General features: G+C 43.7%; 1 protein-coding gene across 1 annotated transcript in view; it reads right to left on the reverse strand.

The window, feature by feature from the left end:
- LOC308101624 (NACHT, LRR and PYD domains-containing protein 12-like) overlaps positions 1–27,559 on the reverse strand; it is an 88,670-nt gene that overhangs the window by 49,917 nt on the left and 11,194 nt on the right. Inside the window, exons 3-7 of the mRNA XM_080451044.1 lie at positions 6,319–6,409; positions 5,339–5,816; positions 4,123–4,369; positions 3,127–3,188; positions 388–2,242 (exon numbers count right to left, since the gene is read on the reverse strand). Of these exons, the coding sequence (XP_080307170.1) occupies positions 388–2,242; positions 3,127–3,188; positions 4,123–4,369; positions 5,339–5,672 (2,498 nt within the window). The 5' untranslated portion in view covers positions 5,673–5,816; positions 6,319–6,409. The remainder of the gene's footprint in view (positions 1–387; positions 2,243–3,126; positions 3,189–4,122; positions 4,370–5,338; positions 5,817–6,318; positions 6,410–27,559) is intronic.

Consider the following 27,559-nt stretch of genomic DNA (forward strand, 5'->3'; position numbering starts at 1 on the left):
TGATGGGGACCGCCTAGAACTCCTCAAGGACCCTCAGTGGGGTCCAAAGTTTTACGTTAACTCTCAGTGCCAATGAAATAAAAAAAATATTGCGAACTGTGCCATAATTTTTATTTTATTTTCAAAGTAAAAAAAAGTGCTTAGGAAGCGAGATACAGCCTGGAGCTGCAAATCTTCAGATAATGATATCTTGGGTTCTGAACATTTTTTTTCTTTTTTTTAAACTCGGGGGATTTCTCGTTCTGGCACTGAGGGTATACAGTGAAAACTTGGGATAACTCGGGGCCTGGCACTGAGAGAGTTAACCATCATTTCTAGTTAAAGTGTAGTGGTGTGAAGGTAGATTGACTCTGTTCTAATACGTTTTCTATCCACATAACTACTAACCGAGCCTTTCTGCTGTTCCTCACAGCTGGGATCAGCCTCCGTCGCCCCTCCCATGATGTGTTGTATGTGTCCAGGTACAACTCATCCAGAACCTCTGACATCTGCAGCATGAAGGCCAGAGCTGAACACTGGGTTGGAGACAGTTCTGTCTTTGACTTCAGGTACCGTTGGATCTCCTGAAATACTGAGTGGTCGTTCATTTCCATCAAACAGTGGAAGATGTTGATAATTCTCTCAGCAGAGTAATCTTCAGTGGTCATCTTCTTCAGGTTGTTGATGGCTCTCTGGATGCTCTTTGGACTGTTCTCTGTCTGACCCAGCAGGCCTCCTAACAGACTTTGGTTGGACTCCAGTGAGAGGCCATGAAGGAAGCGGACAAAGAGGTCCAGATGACCATTCTCACTCTCTAGGGCTTTTTCCATGACACTCTGCAGGAAATCATCCAAGGATCTGACACTGCCTCCCAGGAATGTCTTCAGTATCTTCCTGTTCTTCTGTGTGAAACAGTGGAACAGGTAGACTGCAGCCAGAAACTCCTGAATGCTCAGATGAACAAAGCTATAGACAATTCTCTGGAAATTCACATTCTCTCCTTTGAAGATCTCTGTGCACATTCCTGAGTACAGTGAGGCTTCTTTCACATCAAGATCACACTTTTCCAGGTCTTCTTGGTAGAAAATGATGCTGCCTTTCTCCAAATGTTCAAACGCCAGCCTTCCCAGTTTCAGAAGAACTTCCCTGTCAGTCTTCATGAGCTGCTGTTGATCCTCTCTCTTTCTCTTTGAGAGAGAGAAAGAATCAAAGAATGACCGAAGAGAGATCTTTGGTTTATTTTCCCGTTCCTTTGCTTCATGTTTTCCTTCATGTGTCTCTTCATACTTCTGCTTCTTCCTTTTTGTCTGGACCATCAAGAAGGAGCAGTACATCTCAGTCTGGGTCTTGGGCAGCTGGCCTGTCTCGTCTCTCAGAATATCACGGAGAACGGTGGCAGTGATCCAACAGAAGACTGGGATTTCACACATGATGTGGAGGCTCATTGATGTTTTAATGTGTAAGATGATTCTGCTGGCCAGCTTCTCATCACTGAATCTCTTCCTGAAGTACTCCTCCTTCTTGGCGTCAGTGAACCCTTTCACCTCCATCAACATGTCAACAAACTCAGAAGGGATCTGTTTGGCTGCAGCAGGGCGGGTGGTTATCCAGATGTGAGCACAGCGAAGCAGTTTCCCTTTCATGAGGTTTACTAGAAGCTCTTCCAGTGGGACGGGTCGGGAGAAGTCATCAGAGCAGTCATGGTTAGACTTAGGCTTAGTCTCGAAGTGCAGCGGAATGATGCTTTCATCTAAACCATCAAATACAAACAGAAGTTTGAAGAGGCTCTTGTTGTAATTTGTGATTCCTGACTTCCGCAGCTCGGTGAAGATGTAATTAAGATCTTCCTCTGGGATGCATTTGGTTGCATCAATGCATTCGTGAATTAGCTGTGCTAAACTGAACTTTCGTCCACGCAGTAAATTCAGGTGGCGGAATTGGAACACAAATGTGAGGTGAGGATGTTGATGTTTTTTCTTTGCCCAGTCAGTGACAAACTTGTGTACTAGAAAGGTTTTGCCAACTCCTGCAATACCAATGGACATCACTGTTCTGATGCGTCTGTCTTCTCCAGAAGGGTGTTTAAAGATGTCACTGAGTTGAATCTCCTGTCCTGCTTTCTTCATCACCATTTCACTCTGAGGGATCTCCTGCCATGCTTTCTTCCTCTGCATCTGTCTGACCTCATGCTCACAGCTGATCTCTGTGTCGTTCACATGTAGGATGCTGACATGTGTGTAGCAATCTTCAAAATCCTTCTTATCTGACCGTTGGACAGACCCTTCAGGTAAACATGTGAATGGGTCCTCAACATTTGTTTGGAGCTTGTTTTGGTAGAATTCAATAAGCTTTGTATCCTCTTGTGTTTTCACCGCCAAATCTGTAATAATGAAACATGTAACACTTGAATCTAAATGTGAAATCTACAATTCTATTGCTGATAAAAAGGCATGATAAAATCCTGGTCTGTTTTGTTACTTTGATATTCAAATTAAGCTCAAGTTTAGCATCTGTCAATGTTCAGCTCAACATTGTGTTTGATGTGTTTAATGAGACTGAAACAACATATGATCGGAATCAGCTTTGTTGTTCACAGGTTTACAAGTGTAAGGATGAAATACTAGATGAAACACACACACACAGACACAGACACACACACAGACACAGACACACACACAGACACAGACACAGACACACAGACACAGACACAGACACAGACACAGACACACACACACACACACACACACACACACACACACACACACACACACACACACACACACAAAGTGTCCCAAATGTGAAAGCAGCTGATTAGGTAATATAATGAATAATCAGGTTTAATCCATGATTGTGTAAAATTATATTAACTGTTCTATATAATCCATCAGTTATAATGTAACAGCACAATAAAACATTAACTATACTCTACCAGAAGGCCTCTCTACTCATTAAGCTACGGCAGCCCACTGATATAATGTGGATTGTGTGAACATGGCCTCATCCAGAATTCTAAAAGAAGAATGCATACTATCTCAGAATACTGAGTTTGTGTCTCAACAATATGAATATTTTGGAATATGAGAAAGAAAAAAAGAATCTTAATGGTGACAAGCCTGTGACAATGCCACGTTGAGGCACAACACTCACCTGAGACAGATGATGTAGCTGCTCTTTCAGGTTGTGTTGGATGAGAAGGCTGAGCATCCCTGCTGTGAAATGTAAAACGATAGTCATACTAACTCTATATAAATCTACCAGTCCTATATAAATACTAAATACTATATATATATATATATATATATATATATATATATATATATATATATATATATTATATATATATATATATATATATATATATATATATATATATATATATATATATATATAAATCTACCAATAATATAAAAATCACACCCAGTGTGAAGTGGGCGGTGTGGTCACAGTGGTCATCACAGTGATGGAAGTTCACTTAAAGAATTGTACACCCCTAACTTTAAAAAAAACATAAATGTGTTTTTTTTAAGTGCATAGTCCTATTTATAGGGCTATGCACATGTGTCATGTTTCACTAGCCAATCACAGTGCTGAATAGACTGTGATTGGCCAATCACGGTGCAGGGTTAGGGGGGTACAATTGTGGACAATCACAGCGCAGGGTTGGGGGGGTGCAATGGGACCCCCTGTCCAAACCTCACATATAGGGGCGGTTTCACCGCCCAAAAAAACACTATATATAAATCTACCAGTCCTATATAAATACTATATGGCCCTATAGCACCTAACATGTGTCAGTCAATTAATTAACTTATATTCAAAGATAAAGTAACTTGATTATGCATTAGAATTCAATGTAAATGTGCCTTTTGGCACTCTGGCCTCTATGCAGTATACAGATAATGAACAAAGTGAAAATGAATGTATTAGAGAAGACATGTTTTTGTCTCTTGAAGATCACCTCACTTAGAGCTCATGCTATGTTTGCACCACAACAATAAAAACAAGTACAACTGCATCTCTTAGACATGAAGAGGATACATGATGATTCATATGAACACTGAAAGCATCATGGCCTGAAAAGGTACCTTCTAATTTTTTCTACTAATGCAATGTTTTGACTGAATGTAAATGAAAATTACTTACAGCTCATTGAGAAGTAACTTCTCATGTTCCTCAAGACCTTTGTAGAAAATGTCTTTGGCTTTGTTGGAGTTCAGGAATGGATATAGTTCCCTGATCTTCTCCTGGGTGGTGGACTTAGACCTCACAATACTGTAGCCCTCATGGGTGATGGCACCCTCAGCACGGAGCAGATCTAGGATGGGATCCACCATCTTCACTCTCTGAATCAGGTCAGGCTGGTGTTGGTCGACAAAGTGTTTCTGTGAAGCTAAGAGGAATGAAAACGGATTTGTTGGTGACAGTGTTTTCTTGTGATCAGCTTGTAACATTGTATAATTATATGCTATGATGCTTTATAACAAGAAGCATAACATGTTATGAAGCATTTAATCACTGACTTCCGGTTGATGCCTACCCTCATTACAAACGACTGATGTTGTCCACACGTTGTGGACAACAAATGTCCTAGACTCTTCTCTCTTCTCTAAAACACCCTGGACAACGCTCCACACGTCCTAGACTCTTCTCTCTTTTCTAAAACACTCTGGACAACGCTCCACACGTCCTAGACTCTTCTCTCTTTTCTAAAACACTCTGGACAACGCTCCACACGTCCTAGACTCTTCTCTCTTCTCTAAAACACCCTGGACAACGCTCCACACGTCCTAGACTCTTCTCTAAAACACCCTGGACAACGCTCCACACGTCCTAGACTCTTCTCTCTTCTCTAAAACACCCATGAAACATGCATATAGACTTTCTGGGGAGGATTACTAATCAACATCACAAAGTTATTTTCTGGTACACTATGTTTACCTGCCATGATTGATTGATTGAATACTTTATTAGCAGTTTGAAAAAAAAACACAGGAAAGTTCAATACAAGGTCTGCTAAGAGGATTTTAAACCCAAGAAAGCCTATGGCTAGTTTCCAATTGTGTAAAAAGTAAAAAGGACCTTTTTACTCAATTCATCGAAACATTTATGACAAACAAATATACACTACTATGCAAAACATCATATGAACAGTTAGAAAACATAAACAAAACTATGTACAGTAAACAGTTTGAGGGGGGGGGCTAGGCTTTGACTTTTACAGGGGCTAGTTTCAAATTGCAGCCAGCTGTAAGTGCTCTTTTAGAGCGGTTTTGAAGGAGAGTAGGGATTCACACTCCTTTATGTCTATTGGTAGGGCATTCCACATTTTTGTGGGATAGTAAGAGAACACAAAACCTACCGAAGGATTTGAAGACAGGACCAGGGTTGAGCTCGATGTCTCCTGAAAGTAGGAGATACAGGAAGATCATGCACCTTCGATCCATCCGACCATTCGGGGGTTTATTCTTACGATCCGGGTTTGAGGTCAACGTGGAGTATATCGCCGCAGCACCAAAACCAAGATGTTTCCGCTCCGTACCGGTGTGCAGGTAGAAATCGTTGTGGGATTCCTGCTTTTCAAGTACATTTTTCTCCATCTCCATCTGGTGTAAATTCCGTGGTGAATTAAGGTAGGAATCCGTAATCCACAGGAGGACGAGAAGAAAATGTGGGAAAATGTTGCGACCGCCCATGTTGAGGCCGGATGTCTGTCAGTGGTCCTGGTCGGTGGACGTGGAACTTTGATTGTTGAATTTAAGTCAGTGTTTCTATTGGCTGGTCAGATGAAGAGGTGATAATCAAATTGTTTCTATTGGCTGGTCAGATGAAGAGGTGAGCTGGGGGGAGACAGAGACATTGTCAAACTGAATGTCTGCACATAAACAACAACTGATCATGTCTACATGTCACTACATCATTAGATCATCATTGATCATGTCTACATGTCTCTACATCATTAGATCATTATTGATCATGTCTACATGTCACTACATCATTAGATCATTGATCATGTCTACATGTCACTACATCATTAGATCATCATTGATCATGTCTACATGTCACTACATCATTAGATCATCATTGATCATGTCTACATGTCACTACATCATTAGATCATTGATCATGTCTACATGTCACTACATCATTAGATCATCATTGATCATGTCTACATGTCACTATATCATTAGATCATCATTGATCATGTCTACATGTCACTACATCATTAGATCATCATTGATCATGTCTACATGTCACTACATCATTAGATCATCATTGATCATGTCTACATGTCTCTACATCATTAGAAGACAATGTGAGGGTTGTGCCCCGGTAGCTCACCTGGTAGAGAACGTACCACAGCTGGCCGTGGTTCAAATCCCACCCCAGGCTCCTTGATGCAGGGAATCCTCTCTGTCTCTGCTCTTTGTCACTGTTAAAATAAAGCAAACAATACCAAAAGATTATCTTTAGAAAGACAATATTATGAAAGAATATTACTGCTAGTAGTAGTAGTTGAAGTCAAATCAATCAAATCATGAACTCAGCGTCCTATTGCCAAGGAACTTTGCACGCACATCCCACTAAGCCAAGGAAGAAATTCCACTCAACATTTTCCAAAATGGCCTCATGGTGGCGCTATAACACGTTTTGGCCTATAACTCTAACACTTGAATGACTGCAGTCAGACCATCCCCTACACAGTCTAACTTCAGATCAAAATGACAGTTTTTTTCCTTGCTATTCCATTGGCCACTGTCTCCCCTCTGAGCTCCAGACGAGCTGACACCTTCTCCCGCGCACAGCGGGGGAGATCATTGTCTTTTAAATATCTATTAACATTTCAATCCCACTCAGCTCACATGTTGGCTACAGTGACTACGTTTCATTTGGTTTAGACTACAGGCAGAAACATTATAATATAGGCTAAGTGGGAACGTGAATGTGTAACTTGGAATGGTAACTGCATGTCAAATATTTATGACAAAACCGTATAAAATAGCGCGATCACTTCAGCGGTACATGGATAGCCTATATGAATGATTATGGCCTAAAAATGTTTCACTGGTAGCGTACTTAATAATTATTAACAATTAACAATATGTACTTAAAGCTGTACCTGGAAAGTCCAAAGAAAACGTCACTACCGTCATTGCAGGTCTTTAGCGGAGTCCTGCATTATCCAGAATTCCATTTGTTTTCACCGGAAGGCAGAAGCGTTTCAAAAAGTGTTTTTTTGTTGTTTTATACTATCTGCGGATCGTTTCTCTTAGCCAGTGGAGCTTTAGTTATCGTGAGCTGTGTCAAATCCTATAATGCCATAAAAACAGCGTGATATTCATTTTTGTTACTAGCGGTAGTTCCGGGACAAACAGGAAACCGGTGCATTTCCGTTTCCGTTTTCCGGCCAGATGATGTCATTTCAAAGACGCCCCTGTCCACTTTCAATAGAAAATATGTTTATAAAAGGCTTTCTGGGGTGAAAGGGCCTTTCTGTGTGGAGTTTGCATGTTCTCCCCGTGTATGCTAGGGTAGTTAATACCGTCACAAAAACATGTAGTAATCCTGGTCACTATACTGCCTCCCCCTGGTCAGCCGGGGCGCCTGATGGAGGGGAAAGGAACTGGTTGGAATAACGTGTTCCTTCCACACGCTACGTCCTACCGGGGAAACTCCCCCCTGTCAGGTGATAAGAAGGTCAGTTGGCTCTCATGCATTGAAGGAGGCATGAGCTCGGCCCTGGCCTCCCTAGGCTGGTGGGGGGAGTGTAGTGCCCAGGATCACTTAGCAAATTGGCACCGGGTGAAAAAAGGGTTACAAAATCGAGGGATAAAAATTATTTTTAAAAAAAAAGGCTTTCGGGGGTGAAATTCATGGAATGGGTGTTGTGAAACATTTGCCACTCACAAAAGATATACAATTTAACTCTTTTGTTTTTAATGTTACCTATTGTAGTATAAGTTTAAGTTACACAGATTCACTTTTCAAGTTAAATGTATGCTGCTGTCTGAAGCCGATGAGTGTTGCCAAATTGCGAGAGAAATAAGCAGCCATGTCTATGAAAACAAGCCCAAAAGAAGCGACTAATAGGCCACATGACATGCATACATACATACATACACAGAAAATAGCCGATCTACAAGCTCAAAACGTGTCTTCATAGAAAGACTTCATAGAAAAACAAGCCCACAGTCGCTTATAATAAGCAGACATGGCAACACTGCCTGTCGTGTGTGTGAGTGAGTGAGTGAGTGAGTGAGTGAGTGAGAGAGACACACTATCAATTTAATTCATCCATTGCGCAGGGAATAAACAATCGATTAATTTCACATTCTCTATAATTAGTAACATGTTGGTGATACATGGTGATCAAATATAAGTTCCTATCTGACAGTAAAATGCAAATGATCCATTAACTAGAACAATGACAGTCTCCAGGTGGTCTGGAGGTGTTAAGATCTCTCTGGCTGGGGAGAAAGGGTGAGAGCGGTCAAAATAGACGTAAAATAACATCAGAGATGGTAAAGCATGGCTAATTTCATATTTAGAAAATGTTTCAGATGGAAAAACAAACAGAGATAATTTGAATGGAATATTTATATAAAGTCATGGAAGAGGAACTTTCTGAGATCTTCATGAGCAAAGATAATCCACTTCAAAACCAGTCAGGCTGACCGCTTAGACACGCTAGTGTTAAGAGGAAATGATACTGACACACCACACACACACACACACACACACACACACACACACACACACACACACACACACACACACACACACACACACACACACACACACACACACACACACACACACACACACACACACACACACACACCATTTGTGAAACGTCTCTCAGCTCTTGCCCTTTAATTAAAGCTGCAATCTGGAACTGATTTGAATGAATACAACTTTATTAAGTTTACAATCAGGCGTCAGAGAACCTGATTGGATGCCTGATCTGTCAGTCAACAACTTGACACCTCCCCCTCTGTTAGCATCATCAACCTGAGTTCACACGCACGCACGCACACACACACACACACACACACACACACACACACACACAGTCTTCAACAGGGGGTCCGGGACCCCTAGTGGGTCCTCAGAGTTACTACAGGGGGTCCGCCAAACCTGTGTGTGATAGGGAACAGTTTTTTTTTACTTTATCCACTTGAACCACAGTATCACTATTATGGGGGAACATTCACCGAAAATAGCAGATCTACAAGCTCACAACACAAGCTTGTAGATCTGCTATTTTCAGGGAGGATTTGTGTTGTTTAGAGGGAAAACAGAGGGGTCCTAGTATAGGCCTACTGTAGAGCCCTGAGGAACTCCAGTCAATGGTTTAAGTGTTTATCATACAAAATAAAAATAATTAAAATAATGTTTTATTAATTAAAATCAGTTCCAGATTGTAGCTTTAATTAACCATCACTATTCTGTAATAATAATGTGACTATCAGATCTACAAGCTCACAACATGAGGAGGAAAGCATGCAAGTCACCAACCTGCTCATCAGGAGCAGTTGGAGGTTCAGTGTCTTGCTCAAGGACACTTTGACACTAAACCATGGGTTCCAGGGATCCAACCAGGAACCTTCTGGTTCCAAGATGGCCGCTCTACTGTCTGAGACACTACTGTCACCGGGAACCGGGAACATGAATGTGAATGAGTAACTGGGAAATATAACCATGAGATACGTCAAATCTTTAATAAAGCAACAATAAAGCAGCACGATCGCTGTAGCGGTGAGCTTGAATCAGGCACATGAACGGGGTTAGGAAATGGTTATTGTACATTTACACTGAATAATGGAGAGTCTACAATGATTCACTGGTAGCAACAGTGAATAATATTTACTTAAGTTACACAGATTAACTTTTCAAAGTTAAATGTGCTGCTGTCTGAAGACGGAGGCAGACTGTCCCTGTGCCAAGACGCTACCAAAGAGACAGCTACACACAGGCCCGCTGCAGACCCCCCCCCCCCCCCCCTCGCAAAATGTTTGTCCTTTTTTTCTTTGCCTTCATAAAATATCAACAGCTACATATAACAAAAGATAGCACACATTTCTCACCTTCTTTCCTCTAAACTGCAGCACTGATGGTGGTTTATTTGGTAGTATTTTGTAGTGACTGACTGACAGGTTTTACTTGCATTAACTGTTCAACAATAAGGCAGAGCGGAGGTGAGCTGTGACTGTCGCCAGTTTAACAGCCGCACCTCCCCTTTTGGCCTACTAAACAGGTGGAACAACCACGTCTCATACGTCATAGGCGATAAACACTCTCATGCCTGTCGCCCTGGTTGCCAGATTGCGAGAGAAAAAAGCAGCCATGTCTATGAAAACAAGCCCCCAACAAGCGACTAATAGGCCACATGACCTATATACATATACATATACATATACATACATACATACATACATACATACATACATACATACATACATACATACATACATACATACATACATACATACATACATACATACATACATACATACATACATATATATATATATATATATATAGAAAATAGACGATCTAAAAGATCACAACGCGTCTTCATAGAAAAACAAGCCCAAAGTCGCTTATAATAAGCAGACATGGCAACACTGCCTGTCGCGTGTGTGTGAGAGAGAGACACACGGAACCACACACTATCAATTTAATTCATACATTGCACCGCTTAGACACGTGAGTGTTAAGAAGAGGAAATGATAGACCGACCTAACACACACACACACACACACACACGACATGCTCAGTAAGTAGCTCATGCCTGATCTGTCAGTCAACACCTTGACTCCTCCCCCTCTGTCCGTCATCAACTTGTGTCAACAAAGATATTATTAACATAATATTAACCCCTTAAAGTCTAGTGAAATGAAAAATAATTTTTTCACAATTTTAGAGCATATCCGTGGTCATCATGAGTTACCTAACAATAGATGCCAACAAGAATGTTAAAAAAAACATTGTGTATTTTTATATCAAAAGACCCTAAAAAGCCAATCTTAATTACTTCCTGTAAACTAAAACGTGCTGCGTGATGACATAGATACACTATTATGAATATAAATTAATCTTGATTACCTACACCTGTGTGATTCCCATAGCTGCACGTTCCTCCAAACAGCTGATTTTAATTACAGAACTACTACGTTTTTAATCTCATTCAAGATGACGTCCAGACGGTGTATAACTCATTGTAAACTTAATCAGCACTAAAATATGAATCTGAAAACATTTTAGGTTAGAAATAAGCTTCTTGGTAACAAACATTCTGCACAGTGTCACATGGTAACCATGGTAACAAACATTGTGCACAGTGTCACATGGTAACCATGGTAACAAACATTCTGCACAGTGTCCATCTCTCTCCCTTACAAACACTAGCACTGTGTACCATAGATATTAGAAACCTAGATACCTCATTGGCCTCTGCAGTTCATTGGGGCGACTTGTATCGCAATACACGGCGGCTCTTCCGTCTTCCGCAGGGAACCTGTCACTCAAAGTGACTACTGGCCAATCACAGCGCTCACAGTGCGTTGACTACTGGCCAATCACAGTGCGTCTTTTCCGGGACTTGTCAGTGCAATGGTTCTCAACCAGTGGTCCGGGAACCACCAGTGGTCATTGAGGGGGTTCCAGGTGGTACCCAGCTAAATGATGGAGAGTTGATAATAACCAAATGGACCCTTATAGATCTTTAAATCTTGAGTATAACATTTCACACTGTCAAGAGTCAAATTGTTAAACATCTGCATTACTTACTAAACAAGTACACAATTAGAGAACGTAAACAATTGTTATTCGAACATCTTATCGAACTATAACATATTCTACGTTTTGGGTGTGAGAGGCTAAAGCTTATCAAACGGTGTTCCGTGACTCAAATGCTGAATAAATAATGGACCTTGATATGAAAAAGGACCAGTCTCTTATTTGAATTTCACAAATAGAGTGTGTAGTTTGCCAAGTTCCAACTAACTAGATGCTGCGCACAGCTGTCAGCTGCTGCCTCTCAAAGGGTTAAGAGCTGGGTTAAGAGCTGGGTTACAAAAAGACCCGCCCCCACCTGCCTCTGATTGGCCTACCGAACTTCCGCGTGTGTGACGCACACGGCAGCCCTGCGGAAGCAGGAAGCGCGCCCGAGATACAGACGCTTCAGAGCCGAATGAGGCGTCTACCTTTATATGTCTATGCTGTGTACCATGTGAGTGAGGTTCTACCGTGCCATAGCCTGAAGGGATGGAACCTTCTGATTGGTTGCGAGGCCGTTTCAGACTGAAACTTCAAAATAAAATCAAAGAAAATGTTATTGCACTGAACCTTTACCCACACAGTGTCATGAGACACACATCATACTGACATTCATTAAAGGAACTTTGTCTCGTCTTTACTTTAGTTGTGTTGAAACTTTAAGAGGAAATGATACTGACGGACCTAACACACACACACACACACACACACACACACACACACACACACACACACACACACACACACACACACACACACACACACACACACACACACACACACACACACACACACACACACACACACACACACACACACACACACACACACACACACACACAAGGCGTCATCTAACGTGACATGCTTAGTAGGTGGGTACATGGCTGTCTGTCTAACCAGAGCACCTGATTGGATGCCTGATCTGTCAGTCTGTCAGCTCACAACATGAGGAGGAAATCATGCAAGGCACAAACCTGCTCATCAGGAGCAGTTGGAGGTTCAGTGTCTTGCTCAAGGACACTTTGACACTAACACATGGGTTCCAATAACTAGAAAAAGTGCTCCTCGGAGCACAAGTCTCCGCCAGGTCAGGTAGGTTATTATGGCCTCCTGGTCGTGCTATAATGGCCAATGTGAAAAGGGTGCCATTTCTTCTTAGGCCTTGCACGGCAATCGGACACTGCATTCATGATTTGAGGCATTTTGTTCCAAAAATGTGGTTTGCAAAATTAGACCGGCTGGTGGCGCTATAACAGGCCAATGTGAAAAGGGTGGCATTTCTGCCTCGGCCTAGTGGGAATGTGTGTGCAAAATTTCACGGAAATCGCACACTGCGTTCATGATTTGAGGAATTGTGTTCAAAACGGACCTATCCTGCAAACTTTAGAAGCCAATGTTAGCCAAGTAGGATAGAATGTGAAATATCGGACACATCCATCTTGATCACATGACTATAGAGATACTGTGTACCGATTTTTGAACAGAATCTGAAGGAGTAAGAGCAAAAAAATTGTTTTACAAAACTAAGCCTCCTGGTGGCGCTCTAAAAGGCATATGTGAAAAATGCAGGGCAAAGGTTTTTCCTTGGCTTCTAAGGAGTGTGCATGCGAAGTTGCACGCAGATCGGTGCAGTTATAGCTAAAAACGTGAATCGGCCTGTTATAGCGCCACCATGAGGCTGATTTGAAAGTTTTCAAGTGACATTTCTTCCTGGGCCAAGTGGGAATCTCTGTGGAAAATTGAGGCATTTTGTTCAAAATGAACCAATCCTGCAAACTTTGGAAGCCAATCTTAGCCAATCAGGATAGAATATGTTGATCACATGGCTATGGAGATACTGTGTACCGATTTGCGTGTTTTTTGGAGAAAATCTGTAGGAGTAATATCAAAAAATGTGTTTTGCAAAAGTCGGCCTCATGGTGGCGCTATGACAGGCTGATCTGAAAAATGTGGGGCAGAGGTTCTGCTGTGGCATCCAGGGAGTGTGTGTGTGCAGTTTCACAGCGACCGGGCCAACGGTGGCGGAGATTAGCTGCTCGCAGACAGAAGGACGGACGGACGGACGGACAGGGGGTAAAACATACTCTCTCGCCATGCCTTTCGGCCTGGTGGAGACAATTAAGAATAAATCTATATTATAATGAGTTAGGCTTCACAATATACAGCTTGTTTACACTTTATTTTAATATCTTCACATAACAACTATGTACTGTTGACACACAGACATTAATATAATATTATTACAAATCTTACCCTAAATTAATATTTAAGCTTTGATCTGAACTGTTTGTACTGAATGTCACCTGAAGTCTGAAGTTCCTACACACACACACACACACACACACACACACACACACACACACACACACACACACACACACACACACACACACACACACACACACACACACACACACACGAATACTTTTATTTGGATCTACAAAATACAGTAGCATACAAGATCCAAACATATTTTGAAGAGGGTTTCAAATGAAGGCATGGCCAGACACTGTATGCAATATATTTAAAACACAGTGGGATAATATGCATGCAGAGCAGTGATTATAATTTAACACCAGGCAACAATATATATCAAAAAATGTTAGTCCACTCAAGGATAGACAAAGCACCGCCTCTTCCAGATAGAGAGGCTGCCGATCACTGCAGAGACTGAGCAGTACTTGGCCAGTCTTTTTGCGGCGACCTTCTGCAGTCCTCCAAGTTGCAGTCCACGTAGCGCGCGTCTGTGGACATGCCCCAGACTTCCGAATACAAGCACAATGAACTGGCAGTTATATCCAAGTGACTTGATACACTCTACCAAAGGCTGATATTTCATGAGTTTGGATGTGAAGCAAATGTCCATATACAGATCAAAAGAACAGCCTATTTCAATGATGACAACTGATTTACTTGTTTCATTAATGAAAATAATATATGGAGCATTTGGAATATTGCAGAAAATATTATCATCAGTGGAATTATGTTCAAACCAGTCTGTGTGAGCAGTGCTGTGCAAATACATTTGAGATGTTATGTCCTGTACTTCTCTGATGTCTCTGGAAATTAGATCCACCAGCCGGTCGTGCCTGGCAATATACAGTCCTTTGTAAAAGCTGCAGCCATTGAGGATGTGGGCCATTGTCTCTTTATTGCTTGGGGGTCATACCTATGTTCCTAGGATGTGGATGGTGAATGCAGTGTGGTTCATGTTGGGATGGATACCAGGTTGCCAAGTTGTATTTTGTAGGCAGAACTTGTAGGCGGGCCTTGATGGTAAATATGAGAATGTCCTCTCCAATGGTGGTGTTTGAGAGGATGGAGTGTGACAGAGAGTGATTTGCAGAGGGTAGATGAGCCAGTTTTCCTTGCAGGCTTAAACTAGTCCAATGCTGGGCACTCTGAGATCTCTTCATTGTCAATATTGAGGCCCTCGCAGTTTTGACGGACAGCTCCTGTTGCGCGCCGTCGTCCAACGCGTAGGTCGCGCGCGCCTTGATGAGCGGGTCTGTGATGTTGTTGAGCGCAACAGCGGAGCCGTCGCGCGCCGCCCACTTCAGCTGTAATCCAGAGCGCTAGCACAAGTCATTTAGGTCCATCCAGTCGGAACGCACACCGAACCCCGGGGTTCTGATGTCCAATTTTCCATTCTCCTTTATTTTAAAGCCGAGAAATTGCGCGTCATTCTCCTCCGCGGGTGGTATTTTGCGTCGCTGCAGGTGCGTGAGGAGAGACTGTCGGGCCATCTCTCTTACAGTTGTGTCATCGCTGTTGAGCATGTTGAGAAGATGGTGGGTTCTGGTGGCAGTGTAGATCCACTCGATATTCGGGACACCCAGTCCACCTTCCCCGTGGGGCTGGAAGATGATGTCGCGAGTTGAGTGGGTATTTAAACACAGCCACTTCCTCACCAGGCTCACCGTTTTGTTGTTCAACTCCGCCAGAGTGTTCTGTGGTATATGGATATTTGCAAACAGATGTTGAATCTTGACGAGTGCCAGTTCTAAGATGGCCTGTAATTTCATCAGGATGGGTAGAGGAGATGTATCAATGAGGTCGAGTCTGACAGAATAGTCGGTAGTCAGCTCTCTGACCTGCTCTTCCCAGTCCCCTGCAACATTGAAGTAATGGCCTAGATATGGGTATGTCTCGTGTCGTGCGTAGACACGGATGGGTTGCTGCTGGATGGTGAAGGAAGGGGGGCGGTCGTTTTTGGCTTTATACCACCTATTCCCACCGCTGCGTCTTTCATAGAAAGTGGCGCATTTAGTATGTTTTACCTCCAATCTTGACCATTGCATAAACTCCTCGGTGCGGGAGAGCATTGAGTGGATTACGCTCTCCTCCCTTGATGCGATCATGACGTCATCGGCATACCCCTGCACTGGGTTTGGGGATCTTGTGCCCTCCGGCGCGCACTGGCGCATCCATTTTAACCAGTGGTTGATAGCCAAGATGAAGTTGACGGCACTCCAGGGGCACCCGGTTTTAATACCAATATCTAGTGAGATGGGATCTGTTAAAGTATTCCCACAGATAACCTGGATGTAAGATGTTGCATATACATCCGAAACGATGTTAATGTACTCCTGTGGCAACTTTATTTCCTTCAGTGCGTAAAGCATGACGCTGTGGGGTAGTGTTCCGAACGCGTCGCGGAAATCCACGAAAACAACTGGCTGAGTCATGTTTAAAGTCATCAATAGCCGTCTTCAGGCAGAATGCATGCTCGTCCATGCCCCGACGGCTAATGTAGGCTTTCTGGTCAGGTGAGAGTGTCCCGGTTTCAGTGAGCCATGGTAGAATGCGGGCTAGCACACATTTCATAAAGACTTTATATATTGTTGGTAGAAGTGATATATCTCTCCATGTGGAGGGGTCATCGGGTACATTGCCTTTTTTGGGGATTCTGTGTATCAGAGCACCTTTCCACGACTCTGTCACTTTACCATTTAATAGGCAGATGTTAAAGATTTGTGCCAGGATTTGGGTCGACAATTGCTTAATAGCTTTAAATGCCTCATAGGTCACTCCGTCAGAACCACAGGCTTTATTGTTTGGCAGATTGGTGATCACTTCTTCCATCCTCCCTATCTGTAAAGAGCGCAGTCTCTGGATAGTATGCGGGTGGATCAAGGGCAAGTGATTGTTGCCAGGGCGCGTCGTCTAATGGGGCATGATTTATTTCTTTACATTTGGCAGAGTAATACTCCTGCACAACTTCCACATTATTGACAGCGGGTGGGGGGTCTGGATATGTGCTCTTGTTTAGGATAATCTCAATTGCTTTCGATTTCCTATGTTGCCACAAGTATGCCAGTTTATCTCTGCCAACCTGTCTCGGCGCACTCTGGTGTTGTCCCCTGGTGGTCATCCTGAGCGCTGGCTGGATCACACACACATGTGTTCCCCTGGAACACATGCCTAAGTCAGTAAGGGAGTGGAAATGGGCCAATATGTCTCGCGCACGCACGCACGCACGCACACACACACACGCACACGCACACGCACACGCACACGCGCACACACACACACACACACACACACACACACACACACACACACACTCTTTGTGAAACGGACCCGAGCTAATAAGGAACGATCAGGCGCCAGAGAACCTGATTGGATGCAGGGGTGGACATTATAAATGGCCCGGTGACCCAGATGTACGTCAGGGCCAGCAGAACGCACCAAGCACTTGCCCTGCCCGGTGGGGCCAGTGAAAATAATGCCTTGAAAATAAAATTAAAACATTAACATCTAATAATTTCACATCACTTCCCTGTACTACTGTGTTCTGCTAACATTTCTGTAAAATCGTGTCGGTAATTACCGTTAAAACATAGTTAAATAATTTATTTGGATCAAAGACAGAGCGGTCTGCTGTGGCTCTGCCACGCACCTCGCTGCATTTCACTGCTCGCTCACTCCAGCGATACGTGCACGTTCATGTACTCGAGCAGGGCAGGCTCACAAAAGAGCCTTTCCCCGTCATCCTTGGACCTTTTCAAAATGTTTTTAAAACCACCAGTATTCGGTCAAACACCAGGTAAAAACAAATACACAAAAAATAAGTCGCCAGAGTGAAAAGCAGTATGAGACGAAAAAGAGGGAGAGAAAGTTTCAACCACAATGGCGAGACCGCTAGAATTGACTTGCATAAGATACGTTTAAAGCGAGCACGATAACTATTATGTGCGTCAGTCCAACGATCATGTTATATGTAAACAAACAGTGCATCAAACACGCACTGTGCAGTCCAGCTGTGTCAAACCTACATAGAGGGAGAGAGGGAGAGAGAGATCTCCAACTCCTTGGTTCTGAAACAGGATAATATGGATAATTATCCGACTGATTATTAATTGTAATGAGGTGAGCCTACCGACAGTAATGCCAGCTAGCCTAAAAGCTAGTGTTAGCTATTCAAAATCAATCGTCTCCTCATTTACATTAATAGGCTAACACAACTTGTTGAGGATGAGTGAGACCCGGCTGCATTCCATAAGTTGTTCTGATGTTTTTGAATGCCTGTGGGTGTTGCTAGAAATCGCCGATCTAAAAGCTCACAACACGTCTTATTTGTGACATACTGTGAGCTTGTAGGTCGGCTTTTCACCGTTGTACCACAGCAAATCATTAGCATATACAGCGTTGCCATGTCTGATTATTATAAGCGACCTTGGGCTTCTTTTTTGGTTTATTGCTTGTAAATATTGGGCTTTTTGGGCCTGTTTCTAAAGTGTAGTTGTGTATTTGGGCTTGCTTCCACATGTTTTAATTATTATTTAAACCAACAGTGGTTCTCAAATATAAGAGAACCACTATACAATATAAAAAAGGCTATGGACCAGAGCTAATGGACCCCAAAGATGCATCGGCTATTTTCAAATAGGCGATGCATATAGGTTTAAAGTGCTCATGTGGCCTATAGTCGCTTTTCATAGACCCGTTTTCATAGACCTGGTTGCTTATTTCTCTCACAAAAGCTGGCAACACTGATCAGCATGTGGGTCGGGATCCCCAGGGGGGTCCCCAAATGCTTTTTGGGGGGTCCCCAGATGACAGTAAAGTGACAGTTTAAGGACTTTTAAGACCTTTACAAAAAAAGAAGGAAAATAAAAAAGACCATTACTGCATCACAAGTAATCAACAAACTATACTATTTAAAACAAATAGCTGATCTACAAGCCCAAAGAATGTGTTACTTTTAGAATGATTATCATACAATTATTTGTATAATGAACATGCTTTAGGGCTTTAGGGATCAAATTCATTAATTGTCCTTATTATGGGATCCATACTTGACGAATGTCCTGGGCCAGTGGTTACAATGGAGGGGCCACGGAGGGCCAGTGGTTACAATGGAGGGGCCACGGAGGGCCAGTGGTAACAATGGAGGGGCCACGGAGGGCCAGTGGTAACAATGGAGGGGCCACGGAGGGCCAGTGGTTACAATGGAGGGGCCACGGAGGGCCAGTGGTTACAATGGAGGGGCCACGGAGGGCCAGTGGTAACAATGGAGGGGCCACGGAGGGCCAGTGGTTACAATGGAGGGGCCACGGAGGGCCAGTGGTTACAATGGAGGGGCCACGGAGGGCCAGTGGTTACAATGGAGGGGCCATGGAGGGCCAGTGGTTACAATGGAGGGGCCACGGAGGGCCAGTGGTAACAATGGAGGGGCCACGGAGGGCCAGTGGTTACAATGGAGGGGCCACGGAGGGCCAGTGGTTACAATGGAGGGGCCACGGAGGGCCAGTGGTTACAATGGAGGGGCCACGGAGGGCCAGTGGTTACAATGGAGGGGCCACGGAGGGCCAGTGGTAAATTTCCCTTAATGTCTACCCCTGGGATGCCTGATCTGTCAGTCAACAACTTGACAGCTAGCTCCGCCTCAGTTAGCATCATCAATGTGTGTGTGTGTGTGTGTGTGTGTGTGTGTGTGTGTGTGTGTGTGTGTGTGTGTGTGTGTGTGTGTGTGTGAGAGTGAGTGTTTTTAGATTTTCGTGACGCATTTGGAACCCCCTGGCGCATGACATTATGTTTAGATCCCTGGAGGAAATCCATCTGCCCCAGGTGTACATAGACATTGTCAAGGACGTCTATAGGGACTCTTTCATCCAGGTGATATGTGGCAAACAGCTCACGGACCCAATCCCCTTACAACTGGGAATAAAAACAGGCTGCCCATGGAGCGCAGTGAACTTTGTGCTGGCAATCAACGGGTGGATACGGTGGATGTGCCAGTGTGCGCCTCTCAACATCTACTCCCCCAACCCTGTGCAGGGGTACGCTGACGACGTGGTCGTATGTTCCCGACACGAAGGAGTCATAAAAGACATGCTTTCCAGGACTGACTATTTTTTGGAGTGGTCTGGACTACAGGTAAAACCATCTAAATGTGCTGTCTTTTATGAGAGGAGGAGCGGGGGCAATCGATGGTATCACGCCAAATCAGACAAAATCCCAACATTTACAATAAACAATGTACCAATCAGAGTCCTTGCACGCCACGAAACATACAGCTACCTCGGCCATAAATGTAATATTGCTGGGGAGTGGACAGCGCAAGTGGACGAGATTGTCAAAGATTACACGGCCAGGCTAGACCTAATAAACTCCTCTCCTCTCCCACTGGTTATGAAGCAAGAGGCGATTGGGCAGGTCGCCCTATCCAAAATACACCATCTCTTCTCTAACATTCATTTACCAAAAAAAGTACTGTATGACATTAACAACAAAACTGTACAGCGAGTGAGAGAATGGTTTGGCCTGAGCACACACACAACCCGTGACCTCATATTCCACAGTAAGCGAGAAGGAGGGCTGGGGGTAGCAGATATCGAATGGACATATATATCCACGCGCCTTTCCCATCTATTAAACATGCTTAACAGTGACGATCAGACAGTCATAGAGCTAGCCAGAGCCTCGCTTATTCTCGATCTGGAGCGACGCAAGGTCCCAAAAACTAGCGACCCCCCCAGCTTCCTTGGGTTTAAAAAGAAGCCCAGTGGGAAATTGGACACCAACGCAGCTGGTTTTGGCGTAAACTCTGACTGGCCTGATCTGAACGATCTGTGTAACTGGACTGATGTCACTCTGGAGTGGAAAGGAGCGGACGACGAGACGGTGAGCGTCTCTCAGTCTGTGATCACTGACCTGTCAATCAACGCGCGCGCAACAGTGAGCTGCGACGGAACATCAAGCGCGCTCCCCACCATCGGCGCGCGCGCACCTTCTAGCGCTGAGAGCGCAACAGAGGAAACGGCGATGGACAGGACTACGGCTGCAAGGGAAGCTCGCTTGCCTGCAGTCAGCTGATCACTCCGTGTCCCACTCAATTCTTAAAAACGCAGCGATTGAAGAGGAGATTCTCATCTTCACTGTAAAGGCACACCTCCAAGTGCTGCCAACCAAACTGAATCTGTCCATCTGGTATCCCAATAAACATGACTCTTACTGCCTACACCATGGACAGTATCAGAACATAGAGTCCATGTCCCATATATTAAACGGTTGTAATGTTTACAAAGGACTGTACATAGCCAGGCATGACAGAATTGTTGACATTATTACAAAAGATGTGTCACCCACGTTTGATTCCTCTGTTGTGTTTTACAAACATTCTTGTGTGAAACCAGAAATGTTTCAATGCAATGACCCCCATGTATTTACAAATATAACTGCAGACACACCGGATGTCATTGTGATTGATGAGAACAGCAGAGAGGTTTTCCTATTGGAAGTTGGCTGTACTTTTGATTCAAGTTTAGAGGAAGCTTTCCTTACTAAGCAAGTAAAATACCAGCCATTAGTACAAGCCATTATACATCTAGGCTACAAGTGCCAGCTCATTGTTTTTATATTTGGCAGCTTGGGCCATGTCCACAGGCTGGTGGTCAGGGGTCAGAGGTCAGGGGCCATGATGTCCACAGGCTGGTGGTCAGGGGTCAGAGGTCAGGGGCCATGATGTCCACAGGCTGGTGGTCAGGGGTCAGAGGTCAGGGGCCATGATGTCCACAGGCTGGTGGTCAGGGGTCAGAGGTCAGGGGCCATGATGTCCACAGACTGGTGGTCAGGGGTCAGAGGTCAGGGGTCATGATGTCCACAGACTGGTGGTCAGGGGTCAGAGGTCAGGGGCCATGATGTCCACAGGCTGGTGGTCAGGGGTCAGAGGTCAGGGGCCATGATGTCCACAGGCTGGTGGTCAGGGGTCAGAGGTCAGGGGCCATGATGTCCACAGACTGGTGGTCAGGGGTCAGAGGTCAGGGGCCATGATGTCCACAGACTGGTGGTCAGGGGTCAGAGGTCAGGGGCCATGATGTCCACAGACTGGTGGTCAGGGGTCAGAGGTCAGGGGCCATGATGTCCACAGACTGGTGGTCAGGGGTCAGAGGTCAGGGGCCATGATGTCCACAGACTGGTGGTCAGGGGTCAGAGGTCAGGGGCCATGATGTCCACAGACTGGTGGTCAGGGGTCAGAGGTCAGGGGCCATGATGTCCACAGGCTGGTGGTCAGAGGCTTGAGGATTATGAGGTTGTCCAAGTGTAATATAAGGCAAAGCAGCAAAATACTGCTCCATCTCCTCTATTATAGGCAGTCGATCTATTTGGAGGAGAAGGTGCTTCCTGTACCCATAATTCTTCTCCGGTGTTGGTAATATGGCAGACTGAAGTGTATCACCAATGTTAACTGTGAATAAGTTCATGTGCATTTGTTGTTTATATTCTGAACTTGTTTGGACTGAAGCACTGGGAGGGACACATGTTGTTTACAGTGTGCGGGACATCAAAAGCAACTGAAAAATATTTGTGCCCCTGTAATGTATTTTATAAATGTGGACTCAAATAAAGAAATTGAAATGTGTGTGTGTGTGTGTGCGTGTGCGTGTGTGCGTGTGTGTGTGTGTGTGTGTGTGTAACAAACATTCACATCATATGTGCTGACTGACAACTCTTTCAGTGTCTAGCTCATGGTTCTTCAACAGGGTGTCCGGGACCCCTAGGCCCTAGTGGGTCCTCAGAGCTACTACAGGGGGTCCGCCAAATCTGTGTGTGATAGGAACAGTTTTTTTTACATTAACCACTTGAACCCTAGCATCCCTATCATGGGGGAACATTCACAGAAAATAGCAGATCTTTTTTAGAAAGAGATAGATAGAAGCTCACAACATGAGGAGGAAAGCATGCAAGGCACCAACCTGCTCATCAGGACACACACACACACACACACACACACACAGTAAGTATCTCATGCCTGATCTGTCAGTCAACACATTGACTCCTCCCCCTCTGTTAGCTGTGTTCTGATGCTGCTCACCGGTAACAGCAGATCTACAAGCTCACAACATGTTGCAGAGTGACACGTTGTGAGCTTGTACATCGTCTATTTTCACAAACGTCAACAAGTCACATGTGTTGTCTGTCAGACAGACAAACGTCACGTGAACACATGCCTAAGTCAGTAAGGGAGCGGAGTGGAAATGGGCCAATATGACACACACACACACACACACACACACACACACACACACACACACACACACACACACACACACACACACACACACACACACACACACACACACACACACACACACACACACACACACACACACACACACACACACACACACACACACACACACACACACACACACACACACACACACACACACACACACACACACAAGAAACCTGTTTTTAAATATTTCAGTAGAGTTATGACTAATGCATCATAATCTAACAGTGACATAATTAAGCTGCTGATTAGACTGAGTGACTTTCAATAAGTGTGAAACCACCGTCCAAAAAAAAACCCAAAACGTCAGATGAATTAAACTAAATAAAATAAATTATCCGCCACGACCTCCTTGCCTGTAGGGCTAAGCCACCGACCCAGTAGAGACCTAGCTCCGCCTCTGGTTCTGATGCTGCACACCGCAGATCTACAAGCTCACAACACGTGGCAGAGTGACATGTTGTGAGCTTGTACATCTGCTTCCCTCCCCTCCTCTCATCCATACAGTCAATGCAGTGTGAGCTAACGGCTAGGTTAACTCATTAATAAGTCATTAGTGTGACTCATTAATTCACTCACTTATTATTTACTCATTAAACATATTAACCCCTTATTTAACTACACACACACACAGCGTACACACACACACACCTCAAGTCCACCTCACAAAGTCACTTGTGTTGTCTGTCTGACAGACTTCACGTGAACGCTCCACACAAATGGAACAAACTTCAGGACTCTCTGAAACTGGTGTGATTGGTTTCAATAGAGACATTCAGGGTGCTTCTTGAGGACACACTACATAGTGGCTGCACCTGTTTCATGTAACACTGTTTATTTGCATCTGATTTTAAATCTCTGTGTTGTTATCCATGTCCTCACTGTATTGTCTGATTCACCGCCTTTTGCGATTATTTTGATGTGGTTTTATGCTTCTGCTTTTCTTTTTTGCTTTATTGTCAAAGTTGTGACATTGTAATGTGATTCAAATGTTTGTTTTCAGGGCGTCCTTGAAACAGAGAGCTTGCTCTCAATGGGTTTCCCTGAATAAATAAAGGAAAAAGAAAGATGCATGCCTAAGTCAGTAAGGGAGCGGAGTTGGGCCAATATGTCACTCACACCACACACACACACACACACACACACACACACACACGTGTGTTGTTCCACACACACACACCTGTGTGTTGTTCCACACACACACCTGTGTGTTGTTCCTAAACCCTCAGACAGAGACACACACCCAGTCCAGCTCATCAGGAACAATCAGGCATCAGAGAACCTGATTGGATGCCTGATCTGTCAGACAACGACTTGACACCTCCCCCTCTGTTAGCATCATCAACCTGAGTTCAACTTGTCAACGTACGTGTGTGTGTGTGTGTGTGTGTGTGTGTGTGTGTGTGTGTGTGTGTGTGTGTGTGTGTGTGTGTGTGTGACTTGACAGGCAGTGAGGCTGGCGGGGGAAACTCTTTTCCATGCAATGTTTTGGTCGTATTCTGGTTCTTCATGTCTTAAAATCAGGGCATTTAGAGAATATTTAAGGGCGTGTTATTTAAATGACGCTCGGTTTCAGCCGTAAGATTTATCAAAGCTCAGACCAAATATAGGTATATAGGATTGCTTGATAATGTGACTTGGACGTTGGCCTACGGGAGAATTTAAGGCAAAAAATACGCTGGTTTTCCACCTCACAAAGTCTTGCTCACTTGTGTTGTCAGTCAGACAGACAGACAGTCAGTCATGTCCAATGTATGCTCCTTCATATGACGGTGTTAAAACAGATCTACAAGCTCACCGAGAGCTTGTAGATCTGCTGTTGTATGATGAAGTATAAATCATGTTTAATAATGTGATGTTCATGTGGGAGGAGGAGTAATAAGTGTCAGGATGACATGCTCATTAATATGTAGCAGGAGATGTGTGGTATTGTACATGGTACTGTACATGATTACATCAGGTGAGACAGCTAGAAGTAATGCTTTATAATAGCTATATACCTTAATTCACTGAAAATAGCTAAATGTGTGTTTAATCCTTTGTTGGAGAAACCTTTTATTGTTTAAGACAATGGATTCATACAGTGTGTGGTCAGACAATTAAACTGTAGGAAAAGATCAAAAACACATCTGTTCAGACAGAACCATTTGATACAAAAGCAAAGGAGCAGAACTGGACAAGTAAAGCTTGTTTCTCCATTGAGAGAAAGTGTTTCAGAAAGTGTCCAAAAATAACAATATAACTATAATAACACTCCACCATCATAATCAGTAAACCATTGATCCACAGCCTGGGTCCACAATCACCATCAGACCCCCAGCTAATACATGGTCTCACCTCTGATTAAAGTTAGAGCCCTTTGAATGAAAGTAGTTGTGACACTGCATTCCTTTAAATCCTGTCATTCTCTTTATCATTATCTAATCACTCATCATATAGGCCTACGTACAGTATGATGGTTTTGACTCTTTTTCCATTGTTCCACATATCTTACATCACAACTATGCAAGGTCTAAGACTGTCTCATCATGATAGAACATTTCTCATCAAGATAACACCGTAATGGAAAGAAACCACAACTATGGTTTTGGATCGATAAGGTAGAACTGTTAGAACTTGATCACCTCAAGTAACCCTGTCCTCTGTTAATAACCATAATGACTAACCTAAACCTAAATGACTCTTTGCTCATGTAAAGTGCCATGGAAGCACTAACTGTACTGATAAGACCCAATTATTGACATTATGTTTAAAAAATACCAGATCTACAAACTCTCAATATGTCATGATGTAATGTGTTGTGAGCTTGTAGATTGGCTTTTAAACCATAGCTTATATTTCTTTGTGGCTCAGTGGTTAATGCAGATATACTGTCATTGTAAAATGTGTAGCACATTAACATAGACAATATGGCACATTCATTAGGAGTTCATTATGCATTTCTGGTAAAAATGATGAACTCATTCACTGCTAAGGACAACTTTTAAAACTTTTTTTTCAAAGGCCCACACTGCTAAGGACGACTTTAACTACTTTTAGTTTTTTAATCGTTTTATAAAAGATTGCGCTGTTCTCTGTCATCCGAGTGATCACTTTCACTTTCCACTCACCCGGATCCTGAAATGACGTCATCCAAAGATTTCCGCCTCCGTCCACTTCCTGTTTAACTTTTTCATTAAAACAGCTCTATCTTGAGTTGAGGGAGTCCCCAGCAAAATTAGTTAATAGCGTCACAATCATTTAACCACTTAGCTTTGGCTATTCAAAAATGGCAGATCTACAAGCTCATAGCACGGCACAGAGTGCCTTGCTGCTAAAAGTTGTGGCAAAACTGAGCCTAGTTGCTTCTTTTGGGCTTGTTTTCATAGACCTGGCTGCTTGTTTCTTTTGCAATATCTGGCAACAAACTGATTACCTGCATTACACCTGCAGTAGCCTACTAGGGAGGAAGTGAACAGATATTAAACTACAGGTCTCCGCCAGGTCAGGTAGGTTATTGTGGTCTCCTGTTGGCGCTATAATAGGCCAATGTGAAAAGGGTGCCTTTTTATTCTTAGGCATTGCACGGTAATCTGACACTGCATTCATGATTTGAGGCATTTTGTTCCAAGAATGTGTTTTGCTAAAGTAGAGCTATAACAGGCCAATGTGAAAAGGGTGGCATTTGTTCCTCAACATAGTGTGAATATACGTGCAAAGTTTAACCGCAATCAGACGCTGCGTTCATGATTTGCGGCATTTTGTTCTAAACAAGGCACTACTGCATACTTTAAATGTGAATATTAGGCAATCAGGATGTAATATGAAAAATCTAACAGATCCGTCTTGATCACATGACTATAGAGATTGTATATATTGTACCAATTTGTGCGAAATTTGGATAAGATCTGAAGGAGTCGGCCTCCTGGTGGCGCTATACAAGGCAAATGTGAATTGGCATCCAGGGAGTGTGTGCACAGTTTCACTGCGATCAAGCCAACGGTGCCGGAGATTAGCTGTAGACGGACGGACGGACGGACGGACAGACGGACGGACGCACGCACGCACACGCACGCACGCACACGCACACACACACACACACAGAGAAAAACTCAATGGCGCCCCCTGTAAGAGGCAATGGCGGTGCACCTGCCTCTCATTGGCCTACTGAATGCCCCCTTCTGTGACGCACGCGGAAATTTCCAGCTGCCCCCCAGGAACAAAAAAAGTCCTTTTCTTTGCTTTGTGTTGTTTTGTGGTGAAAATCATCCCTCATTCATATCTATGGAACAGATTATCGTT

Source organism: Gymnoscopelus braueri (assembly GCF_963280865.1).
Source record: "Gymnoscopelus braueri genome assembly, chromosome: 15".
NCBI lineage: Eukaryota > Metazoa > Chordata > Actinopteri > Myctophiformes > Myctophidae > Gymnoscopelus > Gymnoscopelus braueri.